At 43.9% G+C, this 14,663-nt stretch overlaps 1 protein-coding gene across 1 annotated transcript; it reads left to right on the top strand.

Annotated features, from left to right (window-relative positions):
• The first annotated feature begins 2,943 nt into the window (after nucleotides 1-2,943).
• LOC109168060 (uncharacterized mitochondrial protein AtMg00810-like) lies at nucleotides 2,944-3,809 on the top strand. The gene is made up of 2 exons (XM_019317115.1): nucleotides 2,944-3,588; nucleotides 3,669-3,809. Exons 1-2 carry the CDS (start codon nucleotides 2,944-2,946, stop codon nucleotides 3,807-3,809), a joined length of 786 nt encoding a protein of 261 aa, XP_019172660.1.
• Nucleotides 3,810-14,663: the final 10,854 nt, after the last annotated feature.

Below are 14,663 nucleotides of genomic sequence, written 5' to 3'. Positions count from 1 at the left end.
AAACGCACAAGATTAGTCCTCATGTCCTCACCTAAGATTAGGTCCTCACCTGATCCGGATTCTATATATATATATATATATATATATATATATATATATATATATATATATATATATATATATGTATGTATGTATGTATGTATGTATGTATGTATGTATGTATGTATGTACGTACGTATGTATGTATGTATAATATGACATATATACACACGTGCACTGTTTTTCATTTTGTTCAGTTAGCCGTCTAGGCGACCGCCTTGGCCGCTTAGGCCCCGCTTAGGCCGTCTAGGCGCTAGGCGCTACTCTACCGCCCGACTAGCGCCTAGCGCCTATTGCAACCATGTATATATGTATTCTGTTTCAAAAATGGCTTTATAAACTTATATGTTATCTACGTATGATATTTCACATGTATTGGTGGGTTACCAGCATTATTCGCTGACCGGGCGTCGTCCCATGTTTTATATGCTTCTTTCAGGTGATGCTTAGACGAGTGCACGGTCTAGTGCCTGCTAGCATAGTTTCCCCTTTGTGTTTTGTGGCCTGTGAGCCAATATAGATGTAGAACTCTGTTGGATGGTTATAGATTTAAACATTGCAGATTTAGCCTGTGCGTTCACCCTTGGGTGCGCGTGGCATAGCACCCCATTTCCTCGTTTTATATTTATCTTATCTTTCAGTCTTCCGCTGTGTTTATTGTTTTGGTTTAAGTCATCTGCATGTTTTAAGGCTTTAAATAGCTGGGTTTTAGGGGGTATTACAGTGGGTGTTCCAGTCATATGACTGGGAATGTCAAGTGCCTCATGGCTGTTCAACCTAGCAGTGGGTCAGTAACATATGGAGACGGACAAAAAGGAAAGATAGTTGGAAAAGGTACTCTAAACGTACCAGGATTGCCTCATCTGGAAGAAGTTCTCCTAGTCAGTGGTCTGAAGGCAAATGTTTTTAGCATCAGTCAGCTGTGTGATCAAAATTGGTATGTGTGCTTCAATCGTGAGTGCTGCAGAGTCCGTGATAAAGCAGACCAAGTGGTAATGGAAGGAACACGATCCTCTGACAATTGTTATGTTCTGACTAATGAAACAGCATGTCTAATATCTAAACAGACGAATTAAAACTGTGGCATCGACGATTGGGTCACATAAACTTCAGAGATATGGATAAAATGATCAAATTAGATGCTGTTCGTGGGATACCTAAGCTCAAAATAGAACAGGAAGGAGTTTGTGGTGCAAGTGCCATTGGAAAGCAAATAAGGGCTCCTCACAAAGCAGTAAAAGTGATCACTACTGAGAGATGCTAGAACTGGCCCATATAGACCTCATGGGACCAACTCAGACTGAAAGCATTGGCGGGAAGAAATACATCTTTGTGTGTGTAGATGACATCTCTCGGTTCAGCTGGGTATACTTTTTGAGAGAAAAAGTTGAGGCATTCAATGCTTTCAAGACTCTATGCATAAGAGTACCAAAAGAAAAGGACGAGCCCATCATAAAAATTCAAAGACTGAGAAGTGATCATGGGAAAGAGTTTGAAAATTCCTTATACTCAGATTTCTGCTCTGTAAATGGAATAGCTCATGAGTTCTCGGCTCCCAGAACAGCACAAAAGAATGGTGTGGTAGAAAGAAAGAATCGGACCTTACAGGAAATAACCAGAGTGATGTTACACGCATCGCATCTACCGCAGCATTTCTGGGCTGAAGCAGTGCACACAACATGTCATACAGTGAATAGAGTTTATCTCAGACCAGGTACGACTAAGACACCATATGAGATATGGAAAGGGAAGAAGCCGAATCTGAAGTACTTCCATGTGTTTGGCACAAGATGCTATGTTCTAAGGGAAAAGTTTGAACCCAAGAGTGATGAGGGCATCTTTCTTGGATACTCTCAAAACAGCCGAGCTTATAGAGTTTACAACAAACGAACTCAATCAGTCATGGAATTAGTGAATGTTGTTATCGATGATAACCCATAAGAATCAGATGAAACATCGATGATTGATCCAAGACAGACCTTCCTATTAGTGAGCCATTAGAAACAACTGAAAAAAACCAAACTGCCTGACACACATGATTCATCAGAAGAAGATAAAGAAAGCCCAGAACAGGAGAACTCTCTCTCGGATGGTGATGGTAAGAATAAGCCCACCAGAACATAGAAAAATCATCCACCAGACAACATAATTGGTAATCCATCAGATGAAATGAACACTAGAAGTCGGATGAGGAGCAATCTGATAGAAATATCCGGGTTTGCCTGCTACACCTCAAAAATAGAACCAAAAAATGTGAAGGAAGACTTGCAGGATGATCTATGGATTAAGGCTATGCAGGAGGAGCTACATCAGTTTGACCGCAATCATGTGTGGGATCTGGTACCAAGGCCTGACCGTGTTAACATAATCGGAACAAAGTGGATCTTCAAAAATAAAACTGATGAAGCTCGAAATATTGCAAGAAACAAAGCTCGGTTGGTTGCTCAAGGATATACACAAATAGAGGGAATTGACTATGATGAAACGTTTTCCTCTGTTGCAAGACTGGAGTCAATCAGAATTTTGTTGGCAGTCGTGTGTATTCTGGGATTCACACTATTTCAGATGGATGTTAAGACAGCATTCTTGAATGGGTATCTGCATGAAGATATCTATGTGGCACAACCTAAAGGTTTTGAAGACCTAGTTCATCCGACGCGTGTCTACAAGCTCAGAAAAGCTCTCTATGGGCTTAAACAAGCTCCAAGGGCATGGTACGAACGTCTGACACTGTATCTATTACATCATGGGTATAACCGAGGGAGTGTTGATAAGACCTTGTTTGTTAAAACCACTGGAAGTCATGTTACTATAGCTCAGATTTACGTAGATGATATTGTCTTCGGATCTACTCTGCAGAAATATATTGATGACTTAGTGAAGGTTATGAAGGAATAATTTGAAATGTCTATGGTGGGTCAACTGACTTATTTCTTAGGACTTCAAGTTAAACAGAGTACTGAAGGCTATAATATCTCACAAGAAAAATATGCCAAGAATTTGGTCAAAAAGTTTGATCTGGAGTCATGTAAAACTCCGAGAACTCCTATCTCCACTTCTACAAAGGTGTCAAAAGATGATACTGGGGCATCAGTTGATAACACAGTCTATCGAAGCCTAATTGGAATTCTGCTATATTTGACCGCAAGTCAACCAGATATTATGTTCAGTGTTGGGATGTGTGCAAGATATCAATCTGATCCCAAAGAGTCACATTTGATAGCTGCTAAACGGATCTTGAAATACATCAAGGGAACAATTCAGTATGGGTTATGGTATTCCAAGGACAATGAACTCAGCCTGAGTGCATATTGTGATGCAGATTGGGCAGGAAATATTGATGACAAAAAGAGAACATCAGGTGAATGCTTCTTTGTTGGAAAGAATTTAGTCTCATGGCTAAGCAAGAAGCATAATTCAATCTCTCTAAGTACTGCAGAGGCAGAATATATAGTAGCTGGAGGATGTTGCACTCAGTTGGTCTGGATGAAGCAAATGCTTCTAGATTATGGTCTCACACAAAGGACTATGACACTCTACTGTGACAATGTCAGTGCAATAAATATTTCAAAGAACCCAGTTCAACACTCCAGAACGAAGCATATTGATATAAGGCATCACTATATCAGAGACTTGGTAGAATCAAAGGAGATAGAATTGGAAATATTCAAACAGATAAGCAATTGGCTGACATACTGACTAAGCCTCTGGACGCAAATCGGTTTGAGATTCTCATATCTGCTCTGGGAATCTGCAGGATTGATCAATAAGGCAGGATGATAACATAGAAGGAGAGTGTATGGTAGTCTCAATCACGGGTCAAAATTACATATTTGACTTCCTTTTTAATCTCTCTTCTGTTTATGTTAAGATATAATCTTAACCTTGGTTACCAAAATTAATTCGCCTCTTTCAAAATTCAAATCATCCGTTTTATCCCAAAAAAGGAGCTATACCGTTGCGTCAATCACATCAGTTGCATGCATTCTGACAACTGCATTAAATAGTGTTCATCACCCTTGGGATTATATATTTGATCGGGACTCTCTTTACTTTGGAGGAAAAGTTCTAAATACTAGTTATCTCTCTTTATTTGCTTACTGATTCTACACCTAGGGTTTCTCTCTTCTTTTTCCCAAATCGCACAACAATGGCGGATGCAGTGAGAAATATTATCATCAAGCTGGGAAGGAAAATCCATTCACCAGAAACAGCCATGAAGCATGTAAAGACTCTTCTCCAACTCGCTATGAAAAAGAAGTTGAAGCTTGACTCTGTTCTCCACGACGAAATCATAGTCACAGTGCTCTCAGACTACCCGGAGTTCTATGCGGACGGGTCCGACCATGATACGAGTGATATTTTGGTGTTGACCTCCGAAGCGAGTGATGATGTTAGCCCTGCGTACATTCCTGAGCCTGAAGATGGACAGGAAGAGACCCAACATCGTATCGAGATTCTTCGTAACAGGTTTAATACTTCTGAAACCCCTATTGAGATTTCTCCTGATAAGCCCGATGATTTAATTTCTGACAATATTGAATCTGCTCTGCCTGTTGCACAATCTGATAATGAGAATGTTTTACTGTCTATGAAATCCTCTGCGTCTGATTGCAACACGCGCTTTGGTCCAAAGGGTGGCAACTATCGAGGCCATGTTGGGCACTCACGGAGCATCCAGCCCCCTACCCGCTACCCGAAGAACACCGCCACGCAGCGGGCAGCTGCCTGCCCACCGGCAACCCGCTGCCCGGACAGTGTTCTCCGACGGGCAGCCGGCGGGTGACCCCCACCCACCGGCCACCCGCTGATCCGTACCCCACCCCGGGTCTTTGGCTTACCCGTTTGTTGTTCCCCACTCCCCCATGGTGTCCCAACGGACCCCGTTTGTCGTGCTAGAGTCTAGTTTGATATTTCGGGTACCACTCGTATGGTAAAAGAGTCTTAGGAATTGCATGCTAGTTGAATTGGTAACCCGTTAACCTATGTGGAAGTTGTATGAACTCCTTAGGACTATTCTTAGTATGTGAATAATCACACGTAAGTTTATTTATATGTCTTTCCCTCCCAATATGCTACTACGTGCTCCTATGTGTTATGTGATGCATGACCCCCGATTTTGGTTAAGATCAAATGGGGTGTTCCCGGGCTAAGGTTCGGAAGACGGCTGAAGGCCGAATGGATTGTTCCCGGGCTAAGGTTCGGAAGTTGGATGAAGGCCGAATGGATTGTTCCTGAGCTGAGGTTCAGAAATTGGCTAAGGCCGAATTGATTCACTTCTTGGGCTGCGGTCCATATGGGCCTCGGTGCTATGACCCACCGACCTGGACGCGCCAGGCGGTGTGTAGGGCCAATAATCCGAGGAAGGCTGTAGTCCACCGTCCGGAGTAATCAGGCCGTGTGTATGGCTAGGGCTGGCTACGATCCACCGAGTGATGGGACAGCAGTGTGTAGGGTCGTAGTCTCCGAGGATCTTCGCCCACCTACTGAGTCCCTCAGCGGTGTATAGGGCTTGATCCGCTATGGTCCACCGACTGTACGCATCAACGGTGTGTAGGGTCGTAAGTCCCCCCTTGTAAAGGGGATCACTGTAATACCCCGTGTTACGGCCTTCAATCCCGGATTAATTATTTAATTAATCCCGTTAATAATAATTAAATATTATTTAATTCGGTTAGGTTTCATTTAATTAATTAATAAGGTCCACCATGAACCGTGGACCCTTGCCTAAATTAGAGTCCTAAGCCTATTAGGAAATAAAGAAAGTAAACCCTTTACTATTCAGATTCTAATTAGGAATTCTAGACCTAGTTATCTATTAGGAATAAAGGAAGTAGGCCTTTTACTATCCAGACTACGATTAGGATTCCCTTTTATTAATTAATATGGCCCACCATAGTCCACGGGCCCTTATCCCTAAACCCAATCCTTAGTTCCAAAAGAAATAGAACTAGCAAGCCTATAATATTAGTTCCTAAGTAAGACTCCTAAATATATAAATACGGGGCTTAAGAGGCACCTAGAAACCCCCCACCACAATAAACGTTCCACCACCCCAAAGAGCTCCAAGAATCCCCTTAGAAGAAATCAAGAAAGCAAGAAAGCTTAAAGAAAGACCCTTCATAGCCAAGGAATTAAGTAAGACTAAGAGGTAACCCATGTCTCAACAAAACCTATTTTCATAGCTATGATTTGCCCCGTAGGATTTCCCCATATTATTGTGTATTGATGATTTGTGATGTTATTATTGGTGATTGATGGGATAATTCCATGGGTGATCTTGATATCGGGAGATTGTTGATAACTATGGTGTTCTTAACGATTATGTGGAGTTCTTGATGATTATATGGTGTTCTTGATAATTGTATGGAGTTCTTAATGCTTATGTGTTATTTGTACCGAATCTTGTAATTAGAAGACGTACCGTATTCTTGCTGATGTAAAAGTAATTAGAACCCTAGGTTGATGTTCTTGTTGGCGTTCTTGATGCTTGTGTGATGTTCTTGATGCTTATGTGATATTCTTACCGAATCTTGTAATTAGAAGACGAATCGTATTCTTGTTGGCATAAAAGTGATTAGAACCCTAGGTTGTATCGTATGATATTATTCTTGGTGTATTGGGTGGGGAAATCGCATGTTTGGGTGTCAATTATGTTTAGAAAAGCATGATAGGTTATGTGCCGTACGTTTCTCGTATTTAATCCATTAATTGTCTACGTGTTGATCGTTAATTGCGTTGTAAAGTGTCTAAGCATGGTTTCAGGTTCCACAATGGTTCCCGGGGCGTTTTGTGTATAAAGAGTCAGTGGGGGGTAGGTGGGGGGGGGTAGGGGACCCGCCACCTACCCGCGGCCAGAAGGGGCGTCTTCGGCAGCGGCCAGCCGGCGGGCGGGAAGCTGCCCGCCCGCCGGCGACCCGCTGCCCAGAACAGTGTTTACCGGCGGGTGGTCCCCCCACCCACCGGCTACCCGCTGGAAGTCTCCCCCATTCGGGACCCCGGCTTCCCCGTTTGATGTAGCCCCGATCCCCGTGGTGTCCCAACGGACTCCGTTCATCGTGCCGTGTCTAGTTTGATGTTTCGGGTACCGTTCGTAGGTTAATGAGTCTTATATATTGCATGCTAGTTGAATTGGTATCCCGTTGACCTAGGTGGAAGAAGTATGAACCCCTTAGGACCATTCTTAGTATGTGAAGGATCACGCATAGGTTTCGTTATACGCTTTCTCCCCCTTCCCAATGTGTTAATGTGGGTTGCATGTGCTTGCTATGTGTTATGTGTGCATGATACCCCAATTCGGTTGCGATCGGATTGGTTATTCCTGAGCTGCGGTTCAGAAGCTGACTGCGGTCAGATTTACACTCTTGGGCTGCGGTCCACCGTTTGGTTGCGATCAAACGTTTCTACATGAGCTGCGGTTCATACTTTCCTGGCTGCGGTCAGATGACAAACTCTTGGGCTGCGGTCCACTATTTGGTTGCGATCAAACATTATGATGAGCTGCGGTTCATCGGTCGGTTGCGATCGACCCCTATATGCGCTGACCCTCATGTATGGGCATGCGATTGGTCCTGTGGCGCCAACAAAGTGTGCTATGTGATGAGATATGGATGAGTTGTTGTTATGAGTATCTTGGGGTTGAGACTATGGGATTTATACCGGGGATCGTATATTTTGGATTATGATTATTAGTTGTGCTTATCTTATCTGTCTTGCCTGTTGTAAACTGTATATGCTTGGTATAACTGCTGTCTGTGCTGAGCCCTCTCTGTTGAGTCTATCCCTGTTTTAAAAGCTAGAGTTCGTAGGATATATCTTCATGCTCAAAATGGTTTTCGTATATCTATATATACCTCTATATATATATTGTATTTCAATGCGTTGGGGTGGGTTACCAGCATCTCTCGCTGAACAGATATATTTGGCTTTCAGGCACAGACAAGTAGATCACCGGAGCGCGCTAGAAGCTTGGTCGTAGCTTAGATAGTTTTTCCCTTTCGGCCTGCGTGCCATGATTTAGCATTGTTACCGTTTGAGGATATTAGTTAGTTAGCCTGTGCACCTGAGTTCTCTAGCTCAGGTGTGGCATAGCACCCCGCACTCTTGAATTATGTTTTGGGATTTAATAAGATTTCACCTTTATTTTATAAGTTTTAAATATCTTGAAAATCTGGGGTGTTACAGTTGGTATCAGAGCCTAAGTTTGACCCTAGGATAAGACTCTTAAGACCGGACTTTAGGACATTAGGCTTGAACTCTAGGTATTAAGGAGCATAGGATTCAGGAATCTTAGGACGCGCGGTGAGATTGTGAAACCTACACATAACCCCCCCTCACTTTATCCCTCTCTAAAAGAACTCCCCCTACGCTTACCACACCAAGGTAAGGGTGCAGCACACTGACTCATCATTACAATAAATATTGACCCTGAAAACCAGCAGCATGGCGCCAATAAGAAGACAGTCAAGGATCCCACACTCCTCGAAGAATGAATCCGAACCTTCAACAAAATCCTCGGATTAGGAGAATGCCAAGAGGAACGCCACGTAGAGATAGCCTCGTTCTACTTCAAGACACGAGGTTGACCTTTGATAGGTCCAGAAGGAACTTATGGGCAACAACCGGGGGTTCAACTAAGAGTACCTAGGGGCACGGCTACAAGGACGACTCCACCCCGCACCCGCCATACTCATGGACCTCATGAACCGAGTATTCCGACCCCACCTGGATGACTTCATCATTGTATTCACCGACGACATCCTAGGCTACTCCCGAAACAAGGAAGGACATGAAAGGCACCTCCGCATAACCTTACAAACTCTAAGAAAGCACCAGCTATACGCTAAGTTCTCCAAATGCGAATTCTGGAAAGACAGCGTGACCTTCTTGGGCCATGTAATAACCAAAGAAGGAATTAAGGTGGACCCCACCAAAGCCCAGGCCGCTAAGGAATGGTCCACATCGATCTCACTTTCAAGGCCCGAAGCTTCCTGGGCTTGGCTGGCTACTACAGGAGGTTTGTACCCGACTTTACCAAGATAGCCCAACCTCGCATTAAACTCATGAAAAAGGAGACCCCTTTCCGATGGGACGACAACTGCGTTGCAGCCTTTCAGGAATTGAAGTATAAGTTAACCACGGCACCCATACTAGCCATCCCCTCTGGGGTGGAAGGGTTCGAGGTCTTCGGGGACGCGTCAAAAAAGGGGTTGGGGTGCGTGCTAATGCAAAAAGGCAAGGTAATAGCATACGCATCTAGGCAACTCAAAACCCACAAAGAAAATACCCCACCCACGACCTCGAGCTAGCCGCCATCGTATTCGCACTGAAAATCTGGAGGCATTACCTATACGGAGTGCAATGCAAGATTTACACAGACGCATAGAAAGTATCATACAACTAGAGCCTCCCGGCAATAAGGGCCTCACCTTGGAACAAGGACCTTGATGGTTTTAAGGCACCATAAGAAGTACATGTAACACACAAAATCGCCAAAACATCATGCGACGTCAAAGGGCAGTCAATCAAATGCATTCCAAGGAAGAGAAACGCATCACCAAGCACTTGGTCACCAAAGGATTGAACAAAGAACGAGCGACAAGCCGAACTCCAAGAAAGACCAAGAAGGCTTGTCATCAATCAAGCAAGGAAAAGACAAAGTGGCTTATAACCAACTTCCCGGTGAAGGTGACGAGGTTGCTAATTGGGAACCGCACCCGACCTACTGAACGGAAAGAACATGCGAGAGTCTTAACTCATCTATAACTCCTACTTAAGGATCAATAAAACTATACGATTGGTCATCCTACGTATTCAAGTACCTTTTTATTGTGCACATGGGCATGGGGCTTGTCGGGACTTGAATCGGTGCATTCTTGGGATTTTTCCCGAAGAAATTCACTCTTCCTAGTCACCTTCCCGCGGGTCCCCAACGAGACCTTGATGGGACCCTAACGGGTCCTGGACGGGACCTTGACGGGTCCCCAACAGGAGCTTGGCAGGCGGACGACCGCCCACCTCGCGCCCACTGGTACAATGTGCTGATTTCTTAACTCCTCACTTTATTGATTCATGGCGCACTTGTGTGCCTCGATTGATGAACGCGAGTCTTGGGTAAAGAACCATGGGTCGCCCAAACATAGTGTCATCGGTAAAAGACCTTGACACGCAAGACACCATCGGAAAAGCACAACCAATTGCATTACACGTGGGGTTGAAGTTGGACTCTACGATGCAACCGACTAGGGAGGATTGGCATAAAGGATTGTGCAAACCAAGGAGGCGAGTTGGGAACTCGAGCTAAGGACTCACAAAGACCTTAAAAGTCAAAATGCTAAGGATGGACCGGGACTCCTTCAAACCATGGATATCGTTCAAGCAAATCAGAGGACTCCTTACAAGTTGTATGGAATCAAGAACTACGTAGTCCGTGGTGCTAGGCAAAATGTAAAAAGCACATTTGTGCCAAGATCTCAAGGGTCATTAAAGACCCACAAGGAAATGAGATGACTCGTAAAGTCACCGAGTCATTCCACAACGAGGTTAGGTAACCAACTGCGCTTCAAAAAGGGAAAGAGCATGCAAGGACACCCTCACCATTAAAAGTAACACAAAAAGGCACAACTAGTCGAACCTCGGGGAAGACCTGAAGTCTTACTAAGAATTTCATTCACTAAAGAGGAGATGAAATTCAATAAGAAGGGAAAATCAACCCAAAGTTTACCGACTCCCAAGAAACTTTGGGAAGAATTCGGGAAGTGCGCCCTAAGAGATTGGCTTGGTTGACCAAACTTGGTCAAGACCTTGGACGCATTAAAGAAGTAAGTGTTAAATCATCACGGGAGATTCCCTCAAGATAGGGGAGAAGGATGAAACCTTAGCCTGGGAAGCAAGGTCTAACAAGGATCTTAAAGTCAAACAAGTGCCAACAGCAAGGAAGAAGGATCATCAGTTCATCAATACGTCGTGATCAAAGCATCAAACCAGAATAGTCACTTGAAGATCGAGAACCCTTAACCCATCCTAGCCGAATTCCCTTCCCTCCATCGGAAAATCGGCCCCCTCCTTATTTCAAAACCCTTTCTACCCTTCAACCACACTCTTGATCCCCTATTTTAACGATTACATACAAGGTGACAACCTCACACCCTAAGTTGCAACCTTGAAAACTTTGATCCTAATTCCTAAATTCACTTTGCCCACAGGTTTGAAACCCACTCTCTTAGCCCTTTAAACCTAATCGTTCCCAAAAACCCAGCACACATAAACATACAATTGTACAGTTTCCCCGTAGAATGCTTTCGCTATAGGACCACCATACTACCTTGGACTCGTTACCCCCGCAATGATTTCCAAGCTTCGGGGACGAAGCTTCTCGTAAGGGGGGGAGAGTGTAACACCCCGTGTTACGGCCTTCAATCCCGGATTAATTATTTAATTAATCCCGTTAATAATAATTAAATATGATTTAATTCGGTTAGGTTTCCTTTAATTAATTAATAAGGTCCACCATGAACCGTGGACCCTTGCCAAAATTAGAGTCCTAAGCCTATTAGGAAATAAAGAAAGTAAACCCTTTACTATTCAGATTCTAATTAGGAATCCTAGATCTAGTTATCTATTAGGAATAAAGGAAGGAGGCCTTTTACTATCCAGACTACGATTAGGATTCCCTTTTATTAATTAATATGGCCCACCATAGTCCACGGGCCCTTATCCCTAAACCCAATCCTTAGTTCCAAAAGAAATAGAACTAGCAAGCCTATAATATTAGTTCCTAACTAAGACTCCTAAATATATAAATAGGGGGCTTAAGAGGCACCTAGAAACCCCCCACCACAATAAACGTTCCACCACCCCAAAGAGCTCCAAGAATCCCCTTAGAAGAAATCAAGAAAGCAAGAAAGCTTAAAGAAAGACCCTTCATAGCCAAGGAATTAATTAAGACTAAGAGGTAACCCATGTCTCAACAAAACCTATTTTCATAGCTATGATTTCCCCCGTAGGATTTCCCCATATTATTGTGTATTGATGATTTGTGATGTTATTATTGGTGATTGATGGGATAATTCCATGGGTGATCTTGATATCGGGAGATTGTTGATAACTATGGTGTTCTTAACGATTATGTGGAGTTCTTGATGATTATATGGTGTTCTTGATAATTGTATGGCGTTCTTGATGCTTATGTGTTATTTGTACCGAATCTTGTAATTAGAAGACGAACCGTATTCTTGTTGATGTAAAAGTAATTAGAACCCTAGGTTGATGTTCTTGTTGGCGTTCTTGATGCTTGTGTGATGTTCTTGATGCTTATGTGATATTCTTACCAAATCTTGTAATTAGAAGACGAATCGTATTCTTGTTGGCATAAAAGTGATTAGAACCCTAGGTTGTATCGTATGATATTATTCTTGGTGTATTGGGTGGGGAAATCGCATGTTTGGGTGTCAATTATGTTTATAAAAGCATGATAGGTTATGTGCCGTACGTTTATCGTATTTGATCCGTTAATTGTCTACGTGTTGATCGTTAATTGCGTTGTAAAGTGTCTAAGCATGGTTTCGGGTTCCACAATGGTTCCCGAGGCGTTTTGTGTATAAAGAGTCAGTGGGGGGTAGGTGGGGGGGTAGGGGACCCGCCACCTACCCGCGGCCAGAAGGGGCGTCTCCGGCAGCGAGCAGCCGTCGGGCGGGCAGCTGCCCGCCGGCGACCCGCTGCCCGGAACAGTGTTTACCGGCGGGCAGCCGGCGGGTGGCCCCCCCACCCACCGCCTACCCGCTGGAAGTCTCCCCCATTCGGGACCCCGGCTTCCCCGTTTGATGTATCCCCGATCCCCGTGGTGTCCCAACGGACTCCGTTCATCGTGCCGTGTCTAGTTTGATGTTTCGGGTACCGTTCGTAGGTTAATGAGTCTTATATATTGCATGCTAGTTGAATTGGTATCCCGTTGACCTAGGTGGAAGAAGTATGAACCCCTTAGGACCATTCTTAGTATGTGAAGGATCACGCATAGGTTTCGTTATACGCTTTCTCCCCATTCCCAATGTGTTAATGTGGGTTGCATGTGCTTGCTATGTGTTATGTGTGCATGATACCCCAATTCGGTTGCGATCGGATTGGTTATTCCTGAGCTGCGGTTCAGAAGCTGACTGCGGTCAGATTTACACTCTTGGGCTGCGGTCCACCGTTTGGTTGCGATCAAACGTTTCTACATGAGCTGCGGTTCATACTTTCCTGGCTGCGGTCAGATGACATACTCTTGGGTTGCGGTCCACTGTTTGGTTGCGATCAAACATTATGATGAGCTGCGGTTCATCGGTCGGTTGCGATCGACCCCTCAGTGTTGCGATACGGGGCAGGGTGCTGCGAGGCCGTGTCAGAGCTATATGCGCTGACCCTCATGTATGGGCATGCGATTGGTCCTGTGGCGCCAACAAAGTGTGCTATGTGATGAGATATGGATGAGTTGTTGTTATGAGTATCTTGGGGATGAGACTATGGGATTTGTACCGGGGATCGTATATGTTGGGTTATGATTATTAGTTGTGCTTATCTTATCTGTCTTGCCTGTTGTAAACTGTATATGCTTGGTATAACTGCTGTCTGTGCTTAGCCCTCTCTGTTGAGTCTATCCCTGTTTTAAAAGCTAGAGTTCGTAGGATATATCTTCATGCTCAAAATGGTTTTCGTATATCTATATATACCTCTATATGTATTGTATTTCAACGCGTTGGGGTGGGTTACCAGCATCTCTCGCTGAACAAATATATTTGGCTTTCAGGCACAGACAAGTAGATCACCGGAGCGCGCTAGAAGCTTGGGCGTAGCTTAGATAGTTTTTCCCTTTCGGCCTGCGTGCCATGATTTAGCATTGTTACCGTTTGAGGATATTAGTTAGTTAGCCTGTGCACCTGTGTTCTCTAGCTCAGGTGTGGCATAGCACCCCGCACTCTTGAATTATGTTTTGATATTTAATAAGATTTCACCTTTATTTTATAAGTTTTAAATATCTTGAAAATCTGGGGTGTTACAATCACAGTCCACCGACTGTGCGCATCAGCGGTGTGTAGGATTGTGATCCAACGTTGAGTTCGTCAGCGGTTCTCAAAGGGTTGGTTGTGATCAACTCCCCTTATACCGTTGTACTGAGGTAGGGTGCTGCGGGGCCGTGTTAATGCTATAAGCATTAACCTTCATGTTCGGGGCATGCGATTGGTCCCGTGGCGCCATCAATGATTATGTGATATGAATGATGCTTGGATAATGATGTGTTTGAATTGAAAAGTGATCTGTGACCTTAGATACGTATTCCTTATGATGTTTACTCTACTTAACTATTTATCATTGATTAATGTGCTTGTCCCTATTTGCTGGGTCTATTCCTGGTTTTAAAGCTAGAGTCTCTCTTAAGCATATATCTTCCTGCTTCAAAATGATTTTCGTATATCTATGAATATCTATCTATAATGTATTTCAACGCGTTGGAGTGGGTTACCAGCATCTCTCGCTGAACAGATATATTTGGCTTTCAGGCACAGATGAGTAGACACTGGAGCGCGCTAGAGATCTGAAGCATAGAGTAGCTAGTTTCCCTTTTCGGCCTGCGTGCCATGCTTATGTTC

The sequence above is a fragment of the Ipomoea nil genome, unplaced genomic scaffold (genome assembly GCF_001879475.1).
Source record: "Ipomoea nil cultivar Tokyo-kokei standard unplaced genomic scaffold, Asagao_1.1 scaffold3172, whole genome shotgun sequence".
Taxonomy (NCBI): domain Eukaryota; kingdom Viridiplantae; phylum Streptophyta; class Magnoliopsida; order Solanales; family Convolvulaceae; genus Ipomoea; species Ipomoea nil.
The sequence above is the reverse complement of the archived record's forward strand: the minus strand, read 5'-3'. Positions and strand labels throughout refer to the sequence as shown.

What these genes read in the sequence shown, in the direction of transcription:
- LOC109168060 (XM_019317115.1), top strand. Translation starts at nt 2,944, where the DNA reads ATGTCTATGGTGGGTCAACTGACTTATTTCTTAGGACTTCAAGTTAAA. An exon ending in TGACACTCTACTGTGACAAT is followed by an intron (nt 3,589 to 3,668) that starts GTCAGTGCAATA and finishes TCACTATATCAG; the next exon opens with AGACTTGGTAGAATCAAAGG.